Source organism: Larus michahellis, chromosome 3 (assembly GCF_964199755.1).
Source record: "Larus michahellis chromosome 3, bLarMic1.1, whole genome shotgun sequence".
Taxonomy (NCBI): domain Eukaryota; kingdom Metazoa; phylum Chordata; class Aves; order Charadriiformes; family Laridae; genus Larus; species Larus michahellis.
In genome coordinates this window covers 30,627,307-30,642,000 of record NC_133898.1, presented here as the reverse complement: position 1 = coordinate 30,642,000, position 14,694 = coordinate 30,627,307, and the positions used below count along the sequence as shown (strand labels likewise).

The 14,694-nt window shown below is 45.3% G+C and overlaps 1 protein-coding gene across 2 annotated transcripts in view; it reads right to left on the bottom strand.

The window, feature by feature from the left end:
- Positions 1-2,809: 2,809 nt before the first annotated feature.
- Positions 2,810-14,694, bottom strand: part of KCNH1 (potassium voltage-gated channel subfamily H member 1) — a 192,696-nt gene continuing 180,811 nt past the window's right edge. The window contains exons 11-12 of one of the 2 annotated variants that reach the window (XR_012586085.1): positions 8,786-9,830; positions 2,810-4,927 (exon numbers count right to left, since the gene is read on the bottom strand). Coding sequence is in view for 1 of the 2 variants with exons in the window: in XM_074579511.1 (XP_074435612.1) it covers positions 8,982-9,830 (849 nt within the window). In the remaining variant the exon portion in view is untranslated. Of the gene's footprint in view, positions 9,831-14,694 lie in introns of both variants that reach the window. The other variant, XM_074579511.1, reaches the window with a different exon arrangement.

The following is a 14,694-nucleotide window of genomic DNA, read 5'->3' as shown; positions in this document are numbered from 1 at the left end:
CTTCATACCTGCTTCTGACAGACACGTCAGGAGTTCAGTTACTCTAATGCGGCCTTTGGATCTCTCGCAGGTTTTTCCTCATTCTGTCTCTCAAGAACAGGAGAGGTCATTCCCCCTAGCTTCCACGTGCCAACACTGAGGCTGTGGTCAATGAGAATGAAAGGAGCAAAAATGCAATATCTTCTAGGTAAAAAATATTTCTATTTGCTGATATTCTTTATGCGCTGTATGCCTGTTGCAATGAAACCCCTCACACCACTGGCTATGGTAATAAATACCGTGGCAACACCCCATCCTTCTCGGCATTTTCCAGTTGGATCTGCAGCCCTACTAACCCCGCTACTGCGGTGGGGCACAAGGCAAGCACGGGAGGTGGCCCATCAGCCAAGATCTTTCTCAGGCGTTGGAGCGTTGCAGCCGTCCGTCTCTTGCTAAGTGAGGGGACGGACAGACGGACACCAGGCTCATCACCTCCCCCCCCGCCCCATTGCGATGGCCGCTGGGATCACTGCTCCCCAGTGATGGGCTGTCCCGAGCGTCTGCCCACACCAGGCAGGCACATTGCTGGCACGCACCCCCCAGAAACAGTTTTGGTGTTCCTTTAGTGATTGGAGGTGGGGGGGGGCACATAAAAGCCACTGCTATTGCACACCTGTGTAAGAGGGGATGGATTCCCTGCAACCCCGTCCCACAGGTTCTCACAGGGTTATGCTGGTTGAATTTGCTCCAATGCAAAAAAAACATCAGAGCCCGAGTCCGTCTGACTTCAAGATACTAAAATGCACCACAGGGCAATTAAAGAACCCCCATTATCAAATGCAAAATTCAAAGCCGCGTAGGCAACACTCACCTCCCCACGAGCCGACACGTCGCAGACTGCCCCAGGAGTTGTTGCCGGGGCTGCAGACCTGGCCAGGTCCCCGTGAAGGGTCTCCAGCAGCTGCCACACAGGCGGCAGCGTAGAGGTGAGGGAGGCTCCATGGGGTCCAGACCCTCTGCCAGCCAGTACGAGCAGCAAGAAGCTCCTTTACAGCCCCATGGAGGCTGTTCCTCGTTACACATGCTCCAACCCCCATGGGCTACCCACCTTCAGGCATCTCGGAGGTGCCGTCCTTTGCACACTAACTCGTAACAGGACAGCAGCAGCAACGCCTGCAGTTATTGCTGAGAGAAGCCAGAAACCGCAGCGCTCACCCTGTTGTTGAGAAACCTTTTGTCCCTGCCCCGAACATGCTCCCAGGTGCAGGGAATGATGAGCAGGGGCTGGCGCAGCTGGGGCCGGGGGGTGCCCTCACTGCCGCTGCTCAGCCAAGCTGAGGGGACAGCATGTGGAACGGGAACTTTTGCAATTTGTCACACGAATCTGGGCCCAAAAGTGCTGTAGTTAATAGGCTACGGTTTGAAATGTTGTGGGGCTGATGAGGGGAGGGAAGCCGGGACTGGGAACGTTGTGCGGGCAATGCTATCCCTCTTTGCACTAATTAGGCTTGCAGCACAAGCCAGGAGGCTGCTAAGAATGCAGGAAAAGCCAAGAAAAAAATGGAGAGTTCAGAAAATGAGAACAACCACCTCTAGAGACCTCAAGAAAAAAAAAAAAAGTACATGCCTTAACTATGGTAATCTTCCCTTTTCTAATAAGTCCAGGAACACTGTATATAACATGAGGCAAAAGAAAGCTGGATTTTCATACTGGCCAGTGAAACAATACTAGCGACTGGAGATCCTGTCACACCACATACTACAGCGGATGCAGAAATGATGTTAAAAATATCTCCTCATTGTGCTCCTTGGCTGCTCTCAGCACGGTCGAGCCTCAGCTCTGCAGTCTGAAAACTTACGTTTTATTGCTGTTCTTTTGAAGATGAGATTCACAATCCCATGAAGTGACTTAATGCAGGTGACAGCCGCGTTCACCAGACCCTCAAACGAGAGGATGGAGAATGAACCACAAAAATGGGTGTGAAGCTCACAGGGTCTAGAGGCTGACATCCTGAAGACTAAAACTTTGTATACACGTCGGGAGCGGCTGCTGGCCCGCAGGAACGGCTGCTGGCCCACAGGAACGGCTGCTGGCCCACAGGAACGGCTGCTGCGCGTGATCCCATCACGTATGACCTGAAAGGATCTCCTCTTCTGGTTAACAATTTCTTTGCCGAGGTAGCCAACAAAATAATATTCATCGCTGCCTGTTGCAGTGGTGCCACTGGCAGGTGACACGCTCCTCAGGGCGTCATTCCTGTTGTTTTTGTCTTCGTGTAAGTCCGTGGTAAGGTCACCTTCTTCTGCGGCAGACGACAGGACAGCAGAAGCCTGTTTGACCTATAGTACTCTGGTTTCCGGAGGTTTTGTAATAGTTCTCAGATATTGCAATAGTGAACACAGTCTAAAATACAGAGCGAGTACAGACACGTGTACCCTCAGGATATCAAATGATCATTTCCTACAGGTCACAGCCGGTCCTCTGCTGACCCCACTCCTGCTCAGCACACACCTGGCCCAGACTGGAGTCCCCAGTGCAGGACGCTGCCTGGGGTGCAGGATATTCACTTTACAGAACACCTGAGTTCAGTTTACAGTGACGCTGGAAGTGTAAATCCTGACTGTACTGATACACAGCATATGGAAATCTGAGGAAACAACCTGAATGGTTTATGACCAAGACAGTAATATCAAACTTCTCTACCGATAACACTTGAGATACAAACAGCAACAAAATGGCTAGCCAGAAGTTCTACAGAGTAACTTAAAACCCCCTTGTTGTTCTTAGAATCACATACTCAACACATGGAAAAGCACACCAAAGCAACCATAATGTATAAAATAGTTTATTACTATAATAAATAAAATTAAACTTTTTTTTTTTACAAATATTATTTGTGCTTGTTTAAAAATGTTGAATAGGGATATCATTAATGTAGGTGCCTGCATTTGTAACTGAAACATTCCCAGACAGTGCGTATACATACGTACATACATACACTCACTGTCTATCTACTGGCAGCTGCTTTGCTGACCACAAAAATAGTATCTGCTCGTTCTCTTTTTCTGGTCATGCTTCATTGAACAAAGTGACAAATGCAAAGAAAAAGAACCAAGAGTATTTGGTGGATTTCTGAAAGGATAAAACCAAGTGAAATACACTGAAAAGCGCCAAAGCAACTGCATTAACTGCATATCAATAAAATGTCCATGCAGTGGTGGCTAAATATTGAAACGCAGACAGGTCTCCAACAGATGTACAAATATTGATTGTGTGTAGGTACAATAATATAACACATTCATTAGAAAACTTGGTATAACTTTATAGAGCAGTTCATCCTGATACAAGATTATTGAACTTCTTTCATCTACAGCTAAAATGATTCTTTTTCTATGTTAGTGGTCACAGATTCAGTGGGAAGAAGAAAAAAACCCATGAGCCTTTCCGAACAGTTAGTGAAAACCCCAAACTGTTTTGTTAACATTAGGCATTTAGATCCAGTTACGGAGATGTTCCGGGATTACACATCAAATATGTTTACACAACACTCAACGATCAGCTTGAAACAAATTACAGTCGCAGGTAAATTCACATTAGCTTTGTTGAACTGTAAAAAAAAATCTTTGAAACCAACACTTCTGCAACATGACGGGTTGGCTCCCTGATACACAAAAGTGTTTAGACAATAGTTATGTCTCTTTGTTTTGTGAGGGGAGACGGCTATTGGAGTAATTCATTATTCTAATAAGAAGGCAATAAGTGGAGAAAGAGATGTGATTACCAGCAAGTGATTTCCATTAGATTTAGAAAGCTAATCAAAAAGTGCTTCATCTTTAGGCAACACTGTAAATACTACAGAACATTAAGAAGGAAGGAGAATGGAATCACAGTTTGAATTATATCACTTACGAAAGGGTCTTAAGGCTAAATGTTGGATGTATCTTATTGCAAAAAAGCTTTATTTTTATTTAATTGAATCAAATGCTCGCCACAACAATGTGGTCAAAACTATGTCAGATTGGAGGATACAGTAACCTACTGTGCCTCACCTCAAATTTCTGGAGCTTCCCCTGCACAGGACTCGCTCTAAAAGGTTTGTCTTAATGAATCAGAAGTGCAGCCGAAACACAGACTTTGTTATTGCCAATACACCCACAGGAGACGACATGGAAATGAAGAATTCGGTAGAAGATGCTTTTCACCACCTAACACCAGGACAAGAAAGCAGAGGTGCAGCAACCCCGTGTTACGCTGCCCACGAGCAGAAGGATAGGCTCAGCACCTTTGAGACAGCCCCCGGTGCCAGGAAAAAGAAATCAATTTATTCCCCCATCTCTCTTGCAGGAGAAACCGCTACCAGGGCAGCTTAGCTTCAGAGTTACTGTGTGCAACAAATAGTGGCTTACAAGCCTTATTCCCACCAACTATGATACAGCATGATTCCAATTTCACGTGTATTTCTGTTCCCTGCCAGATCTTCTCTCAGTCACGATATTCACCAGACTTAACAGTATAAAATAGAGGCCAACCAGAGAAACCAAAAGTCATGGCCTTAAAAGTTCAACAGTTAACAAACAGGATACTCAGTAGGACACTGGGTGGATGTCTGCTGGGAAGATTTAAGCTCCCTTCTTGAACTGGAATCATTAAATGAGGGATGTGCTTTTACTGAACAGAAACGCAATCCATAGACTTATCTACACATAGATATCATATATATGTGTGTATGTACACGCATCTGCACAAGTGTAATACACATTGTTGTTTATATAGTAAAGACAAATCATGTATTAAATTCTTTCACAGACTGGTTAAAAGTGATTGAAAATATATCACCAGATATTCACAGTAAATATCTTGTTCGGTTCAATAAAGTGAAGTACTGTAGAAGCAGAACATCACCTTCGAAGCTGCTAAACAGGGTGTTCGCTGGGATTCAGGGCAGCACTGTGAAAGAGATTTAAAGCAAGAACGGTGTTTTTAAAAGTATACATGTAATACCAGACAGAAGTAAATGTATCTGAAGGCGGCAGGGGTGAAATTTGGGTTTCGCTTTTTTAATCCTGTGCTGCGTATCGGTATTCTTTCTAACAGTTTAAGCATGAGCTTTTAGATGGTCCCATTTTACCAAATCATAACCCAGGCTCTTTCTCTCAACTACCTTCTTTTGACTGAAATCTAATTCCATCATAGAGTAAAAATGGAACACACCATCTCTTGTAGATGAATGCAGGTTATTTAGCTGGTTATTAAATGGCAGAAGCACTATGCCAGAACACAGTTAAAACAGAGGCTTTTTGTTTTTTCTTTTCTCTTATAGCATGTACAAGCATTTGCTTGTTAAGGGGCAGAGTCTCATGTTCAGAGATCATTCATTTCTAAGCTGGAAAATAATTTAAGTGAAATGGCTTAACCAACGTGCAAAGAGAAACACAAGGAAAAGGAAAAGCTGACAAATAAAATGAAAGAACAAGTAATTACGGTGGGTACGCCCCCCTTCCCGCCGTAGGCATCTAAGTGTAAGGCTCGACGGAGAAAGACAGATTTGTAACACAGGTGCTTTCAACCACTCTCTAGAGGAGACGGGCTGCATCTGCAGAACCTAGGCACTACAGCACAGCTCCAAATTAGTCAGAGGTTCAGAGGAGCGATGTCCCAGAGCGAGCAAGGTTTTGCTCGTTTTAACCACTCGGAAGCCCAGGGAATCCAAAGACCAAAGCTCATCCTAGATATTTTTTTTTTTATTATTATTCTTTTACAACATATACGCGTTACTGAGGGATGATGCAGTCTCCTACAACTAGTTTCAGTGCCTGCCAGTTCATAAAATCATAACAAAATGGGTCTGATCTCAATTACAGCTGTGCAAATCTGAATGACATTGACCGCTCTCAGTGCTGACCTGGAGCAGACACCCTGAAGGTGTCGTCAGAAGGAGCGGAGTTTCTCTGGAGTTTCATGACCATAACAAAATCAAATTTGGCCATAATCTTCAAAGACATTAAATTTTAGGCGTAATTGCAAAATATATTACAGTCTTTGAAGGCCTTACAAATGGATTATAAATGGCTTTATAGCCCTTTATAAGAGCCTCATAAAAGCCTTAAAAACGGCCCCCGTGCTGCACCCAACCATTGTCACTCAGGCTGTGGAGGAGGACAGCATCCTACTGGACTTCAGGCAGCACCAGAAGTGCCCCCAGCAAATGGGCACTTGGGTTCCTTTATTCACAGGTGTGGCTAATTATGGGGCTTCTAGGGCTGACCCTGCCACGACTGCAGACCCGGGCAATCAGCAAGATCAGAATAACCTTTAACACATCCCTGAGGGCACATAAAAATACCACTGAGCAACAACAACTCAGTATCAGCAACAAAGAGCCAGGTAACCTGCAATTGCACGTTCAATTCTACCTCTGCACTGCAGTGCTGGAGATATCAGGCACATTCTTTGGAGGTTACAAACATTTCCTCTCTCACCCACCTGGCATAAGCTAATTTCCACATTTCCACCTGCAGGTATGACGAGTGACACTTTCGCAAAGTGCTTGCTAAGTTCAGCAAGACCTTCCGCCTTTCAAAAAGAACACAACGCTGATGAGCAATTTGCCTGGATTAGGAAACTGTCTCCGACTCCAGTCTCTAAAACCTTGCTGCAACTTTTGGGCATGAATTATAAATCCTTGTACACCTGTGATTTACTTAGCCATAATTTCACTATCCAGTGAATTTACTGACTGAGGAGACTAGAAAGAAAAATCATTTAATCGTTTCTCGCTGAAACCATTGATGTATGGATTTCTTAGGGCAGGGCAATCATGCCGTAGCTATTACAGGTAACTGTTGCCACTTACAGTGATTAATGCACCAAATACACAGGGTGACTTTGGTCAAAGAGAGCCTTCCTCAGTACTGCCTGTCTGCAGCACATAACTGTAAAAGGCACCAGTTACCACTGGAAAAACCTAAACATGGAACCAGAAATAAATTAAGAAAATGGCACCTCGGCAAGGTCACCTCCCTACTGCCTTTTCTTGGGTGAAGGGAAAAGGTAACCTACAGATTTGGTCCCGATAGCTGTTTCTCGGGGATATTTCAGTCCTTGGGTAAGGATTCACAATCTGTGGGCACCTCCATACCAAACCAAAGTGTAAGACCCTTGGAAGCCAATCCTAAACCAGCTGCTTCTGGACCTGGAAACTGCGGTGCTGCACTTGGAATAACCAGCATCTGTGGGAGCAGGGCAGTTACTGCAGGAACAGATATGAATACAGTGACTTCAAGACCTGAGCTAGTAGCTTTGCGCAGCGCGGCCTCACCACTGTGCCGGTTCATCAGTGGACCTCACACTTCCCCAGGGACGTCTGACACAGTTCTGCAATGCACCGTGCAAGCATCAGGCCACCAGAAATCCTTTCAAACGGGTCATTTTGCGTGCCTCTTCCTTACTTAACGTGAACAAAAATCTTCCCCCCAAAATTGTGGGGTTTTGTAAATGACTTAGTACCATGGAAAAAGAATGAGACTTAACTACTTCCACGCTGTGTTAAGGCCTATTGCTATTAAAAATGAAAACCCAAAAAAGTGTTTCACAATGCTTCTGAGCTCTAACCTACTGTTAAATAGTGAACATACCAGATTGGTGGAGAGAATATACTGTGAATATACACCTATATCCCAAGGTGATAACCCAAGCCATGATACCAGCTATGCTACCCTACCTAATGAATAATCAACAGTAGTTTTGGTAAAGTGCTTCAATCTTCCTCCAAAAAAAGTTATGAAAATATAAGTTTTGGAAACATCTCCTTCTTTAAGAAGCAGATCTTTTTGTTTCCTTGCTACAATAGCACTTGTATACAGTAAGCACTGTATTTCTACCTCTACTATCCATTTGCTTAGTAGCTAGATTAGATCAGGAATGATACATCTGGATGTAGAGAAAAATGCCACAATCTAAAATCTTTAGAAGTTTCGTGAAAGCCTTTGGCTACGATTAACATTATCAAAACAGAAACTTCTGAATAATAGTTTAACAAGAATTAAAAGACCGGATTCATAGCAAAACCAAGACATAAACGCCACAGTATATTTTCATGGGGAAGCAAATCTGCAGGGCCTGGTTAGTGATGTTCACAGTACGTTGTGCTGTGAGCTGTGCTCAAGTACACTGCCCACCCAACCTTCTGTCCTCCAGTGGCTGGAGTTAAAAGCGAAGGTAACAACATTCAAAGACATCTGAGACACACATTGTTTTTGAAAATCAGTGTCCTTGACTCAGTGAGTGAGAATGTGGAAGATCTCATTTGTTAACAGACCTGAAATACTGTGGCTATTGGTGAGGATGTTGTTAAATGTAATTGCTTTAGCAATATGTCAGTTTGCAATTAAAAAGTACCATTTTTTTCATCTTTATAGCCGTTCCTTAACTACCCAAAAATAACTTCACTACTGAGTAAAATGAAATCCACGTCTCCTACTTCTCTTTGCATTATTACAGATATATGAAAATATACTGTGACGTTTAACATGTTGTACAGGTGACTGAGACAGTGACAGCAGCAGCAAAAAAAACCCAAAACAACCCACCAAACGCTGAAAACATAAGCACCCTGGCAAGAGCTTATTCATGTAGGCAAAACCCGAGCTAACGACGTAAGGCATGCTCCAAAAACCTCAGAGGTCACCTGGGGCTCATGGGGGTGGCTGCTGCTGTCAGAACTCTTATTCCAACATCCCGAGGGAGAGAGGGGGAGCGAGGGGGAATGGGCACCAATGGAGAAAAGAAAAACTTTAGAAACTGTACCCTTGCTGTCAAAAAGGCTTCAGAGTCAGCTGCCATCTTGACATGCGGTTGCAATTCCTGTTACCGTACCTTTTTAGACACAGGGAACATGCTTAGTGAACTGGTCCCTCACTCGTTTTCAGGAAAGATTAAATTTAAAATGTTAGGGGGGCTGTTTGTTTGTTGGTTGGTTTGTTTGTTTTTAAAAAGAAACACCTCAGCTAGCTCCAAACATGTCTTTTTCTGATTCTGGAGACTGGGGCCTTGATATTTCAAACAATTCCTGTGGCGACTGGGAGCTTCTTCTTGAGGTTAATATCCTAAGTATCTCCGCGAGCTGTTTTTCTATATTGGTCATTTTTGTGTTTAAAGCCTTGATGTCCTCTTTCAACTCGTGTTTCACTTCTAGCATGGTGGCCTGAAGTGTCTGTTCTGGGATGGGATAAAAGGAATGCTTGACCTCGGTGAGGACCGGGCTGCGGTCCTGCGGGCTTCTTGTCTCCCCAACGTTATCCAAGCGCAAGTCACTTTTTGTAATGCCACTGTCACAAGAGTCCGTCTTCTTCAGGGTAGCTTCTCCCGAAGCTTTAGTTCTCTCTGGTAAAGTCTCCATGGACTCTGCTTTAGAGACCTTGTTCCAGTCTTCACCTTTCCCGCAGGCGTCTTTGAATTTGGCCCAGCCTTTTCGTCGGGGGTAGTCCCCCGACACTTTACATCCCGTGTAGTCTGATGTCGGGGCCTGCAGCTTCGCCTGGTCAGAGGCCCCAGACGTTGAAGCTGACTGGTAGGACACAGGGGTCGCTGGACTCTCCCGTACAGTCACAACGCTGGCTTTCACCACCGAGCGGGCGGAGGAGTGCTCCCCTAAAACGTTGCCCTTCTCCACGTCCAGGTCATCCGGATCTCTGCCCCTCTCTGCTGCGAGCCGCGCTTCCTTCTGCTGCCTGAACCTCTGGAACAGCCGGCGGACTGGGTGGTCCGGGGGTAAGATCAGAGGTGCTTCGTTCTTCCTTTTCATTCTCTCCTCTTCTTCACGTTTGACATCGCTGATTTTCCGGAACACAATCTACAGGGGAAAAGAGATTTCACTCTGTGATTAGCTGCACATTTTTTAAGGGGGAAAAGTTGTAGAGAAAGAATTATTTGAAAGAATCTATTTTAACTGTCAAATGTACAACCTCTGCACATTTATAGCAACATTTTCAAGTGTCTTTTCTTGTGTGGAACATGGCTTATTTCATTATTGAACAGCACACACCATCTGTCTTATAACACCAGAAAGAAAGAAAAAAGAAGGAAAAGATTTCTCCAGTTCCGAGAGGTCAGCAAGGCAGCGCAATTGTAAATATAATGATCCCAGAAAGTTACTTGTTCTACTTTGTGTTAAAAGCAACTTCTTATATTTGTTTTCCTGACTCTGTGGTTTAGTAGCAAGTTTCTAATATTACGAATAGCCATTCCCGTGTCTTACGTCAGTCTCACCCCAGAGCTCAGTCACTACATGCCACGCAAAAGAGGGGATATTATTTTAGTGCACCTTGGCCACTAATGCAGTACAGTACAGCAGAGACCACTCTGGACGCTCCAAGAGGAGTTTGCAAAGTGCTTCTTGCCCTCCCTTCCCCCCCCCACCCTCTTCTAGAAGCAACTTGCAGATCAGGGACAAGGCAAAGCTCAAGGTGGTCCCACGGTGAAGGGTACAAGGACAGTGGGGAATGGGCTCTGTGAGGCATGGGGAGGCTGTTCCTGGCTTGATTACTACAGCAGCTTGAAGAGCTTCATGTCTTGATTTATATCTTTATTCGTATGGAAAAGTGGGCACTTTTACACAAAGAAACATTAATTTTCAGCCTATTCTCCTAGTTAATTCATGAGCCTGTAAGCTAAGGGAACTCTGAGAGCAGCCCAAGGGTCTCACGGTACTGATGAGAGCCTCGCAGTGCCCCCACACAACCCCAAAGCACAGCAAGGCAATGTTTCTCCCCTGGACTTGATGGCAACACATCCTCTTCAAAAACTCCATGCATTTCATATTGGTGATGGCATTTTCCAAGCAACAAACTCCAGTCAGGTATTAAAGGAGAACCAGTAAGTAGCCTGGTTTGAAAATGGGAGGTCCCCTAAGCTGAAGTTTTCAATACGGAGTATAAAAGCTGTAGCCCCCAGCTTCTACTGAACATTGATACCTAATCTCTTTAGCTGCTTTTGGGAAAATCCACTCCAAGACCTTACACTCCAATACAGAAATAACTTTCAGATTTGAATCATTATTAGGAAATGTGTAAATAAATCCATCCCTCTGTTGCAGGCAGATTTAAATTAAACTAAACATAATAAGCACTGCTTCACTGGCACACACAAAATGCATGTTTCTCCTGACTCCAATGCTTCTTGACAGTTTTGTCATTGTGAAGCAGGGGAAAAAACATCTTAACACCGCGTCTTGGAAAGAAAAAGTTGTCAGACTTGGCAGCCTTTCCCAAATACAAAAGAATAAAATTAACAGAAAGGATATTTTATTTCCAAGCTGCAATTAGAAAACTAAATATATTCATCAATGACCTGGATGAGGGGATAGAGCGCACCCTCAGCAAGTTTGCTGATGACACAAAGCTGGGGGGGTGGCTGACACACCAGAAGGCTGTGCCGCCATCCAGAGAGACCTGGACAGGCTGGAGAGCTGGGCAGAGAGAAACCTTATGAAATTCAATACGGGCAAGTGTAGGGTGCTGCACCTGGGGAGGAATAACCCCATGCACCAGTACAGGTTGGGGGCTGACCTGCTGGAGAGCAGCTCAGTGGAAAGAGACCCAGGAGTCCTGGTGGACAACAGGATGACCATGAGGCAGCAATGTGTCCTCGTGGCCAAAAAGGCCAGTGGCATCCTGGGGTGCATCAAGAAGAGTGTGGCCAGCAGGTCGCGGGAGGTCATCCTCCCCCTCTACTCTGTCCTGGTGAGGCCACATCTGGAGCACTGTGTCCAGTTCTGGGCTCCCCGGTTCAAGAAGGACAGGGAACTGCTGGAGAGGGTGCAGCAAAGGGCTACCAAGATGATTAGGGGACTGGAACACCTCTCTTATGAAGGAAGGCTGCGGGATTTGGGTCTCTTCAGTCTGGAAAAAAGACGACTGAGGGGGGATCTTATCAACACTTAAAAATACTTAAAGGGTGGGTGTCAGGAGGATGGGGCCAGGCTCTTTTCAGTGGTGCCCGGGGACAGGACAAGAGGTAACGGGCACAAACTTGAGCATAGGAAGTTCCACCTAAACACGAGGAGGAACTTCTTTACTTTGAGGGTGGCAGAGCACTGGAACAGGCTGCCCAGAGAGGTGGGGAAGTCTCCGTCTCTGAAGACATTCAAAACCCGCCTGGACGCGTTCCTGTGCAACCTGCTCTAGGTGACCCTGCTCTGGCAGGGGGGTTGGACTAGATGATCTCCAGAGGACCCTTCCAACTCTATGATTCTATGATTTTTTTCTATGAAATATGAGATAAGAATAAGAAAACACCGTACTTGACAGTATTTTTTTCCCCAGGAAGCTCAGTCTGCAGTGAGCTCAGTAGAAAGCGGACAAAGCCGCGTAATCCTTAGAAGCGAAAGAATAGCACTTACTGGGAAGGGAGAATCAATAAGGTGCTCCAGGCTAATGGCTTCCCCCACACTGGCAGCCCTCCGCTCTAATTGAAGGAAGAGTCTTGGACCAGCATTGGGGCAGCTGCCCTGCTGGAGCTAGCGATGCCAGGCAGGGTCTCAGGGGTCACTCCAGCAGCTGGCTGAGGCTGGCTCTGGTGGCACAAAGCCCCAGCAAGCCAAGGCAACTATAAGCCAGGTCAACTTGTTGCTGCAAAATTCTGTGTCTCTGAGCCCCCTCCTCTCCTGGAGCTTGTGTGTTTGGCGCTGCTGCAGACATCCACGTCCTGCATGACGCTGTGCCAGACGGTCACGCAGTTAACGGGGCTCATGTCACTTTGCACTTGAGCATGTACGTGAGCAGTCTCCGTCTGACCTGTGGTTCTGGACTGCGTGTTTTCCTTAAATGCTCAGAAGAGGAATGTGACTGGGTGGTGCAGTGGTCACCCTCACAGGGGTCACCACGGAAGGCACCTGGGTGTTTGAAAGAGCTGGAGGCCAGGATGCTTCGTAGAGTCCCTGCCTAGTCCAACGCCTGCTCCACGCAGCCCGCAGAGCAGCTTGTCTGGTAGGCACTGGAGTACCTCTCACTATTTAATGACTAGCTTTTGTAACGTAAACGGGTAAGTTATTTGACAGAAGCTGCCCCTGCTACAGCACCATACGGATGAGAGGGCAGTGGAGCAAGTCTCAAGCAATAACTTATTAACAGCCTAGCCCAACCGAGACTTGTACTAGCCATTGCATCTCATGCAGCTGGTAGCGTGGTCTCCATGCTGGAGTACGAGAGAAGCAAATTCACCAGCAACTGCAAAAAGGTGAACACCGAGAGACAAGTTATTGGTAGCGGTTATCTCCCCACCGCCTTCCATTGCACCTGTTGATGCTAAACGTATTCAGCTGTAGAGGAGCTGCCATCAGCTTTCTCGCTGTGTGGTGGCTGGCCTCAGGGCCCTGAACATACCTTCACTCCTTTACCTTCAGGAGATCAGACTGCGACATACACAGGAGCATATGTGTAGGGAGCAATTACATAAATACTGCCTTTGCCATGGGTAACCGCTACCACGCTAATGAGACCCCTAATTTCCGTTTTCCACGCGAGGCCTTACACCAGCTACAAGGCAAGTACACCGCAGCAGGCGTCACCTGCGTGAATGCAGAAATGCAATCCTCAGGTCTCCTATCCTGCGTGACATCTTTTACACGTATACATTTATGTGACAAGCTGCACTCATGCGCTGCAAATCGCACCTACGCATATTTGCCAGGGGACACAGCCTCCAACTCCTGGGTTGGCTTCTGTTAACTAACTCCCAAGACACTGGATAAATACCTGTCAGAGAGCAACCTGTCTTTGGGAAGCCCAGGCAAAGCTGCCACTGGACTCCTTTTTTGCAAGCTCCCCAGTGCCATATTTTCTCAAGACAGCTCTCTGTATTTTTGCATTAAGCAAAAGTGTTATAACTATGCGAAGCTCATCAGTAATTGAAAAGACTTTACATAGCTGCATTTTAGATTTTTTCCCTGTCTTTTTTAAGATTAAATGCAAGTCTTTATCAATAAAAATAGAAATAACTGCTTTAAATGGACTGTTTCCTTACAATCATTGAGGAAAAAGCAATTTTTAAGTGGTTAAACAGCTTCAGCAGCATCCAAGGTATTCAGAAAATGTGGTTGTTATGTTGATGTATGTACACCTGCTCCCACAAGCAATAAGAGTGCAAAAGAAAAGAAAATAGGTTTCATTTGTTGTAAGGAAGAGAAGTGTAGACCTACACAGCAATTTTCATGTGGAGTTTGATAGGGCTACAAATATGAATCTTAATCAAAGTTAAAACTCAAAATATTACGGCAAAGATCCTAAGACAGTTCTTAGAGCAGTTCCTCTTTATCTCTCTCTACAAGCATTCGTTTTTGTCTGGGAAGGGATAGTGCTTTGTACCCTCAAAATCTCCTAGCCCGTGTGTTATGTGCCATGCAAACCCAGGGGACCTCCACTTTGCAAGCTATGGCGTTCTCCGTAACATCGCCCGCTTTAAGACCTAAGCACACAGAAAAAATCTAGTGGGAGCATTTTAACAGTATGTGACAACCAAAATATGGACAAAGAACCTGAGCTGAGATGAAATGACAAGAAATTTAAACACTAGGCCTAAAAGCGCATACTTCACACATCCAATCTCATCTTGTTTCATAATTCCATTTTTATTAAAAAGGCGCTGAATCTTGTAGCTCCACAGGAAAGCCTCCCAAGCTGCCAGAAATGTGAGTGTTGTGGGGGTATCAGCCTAGATTT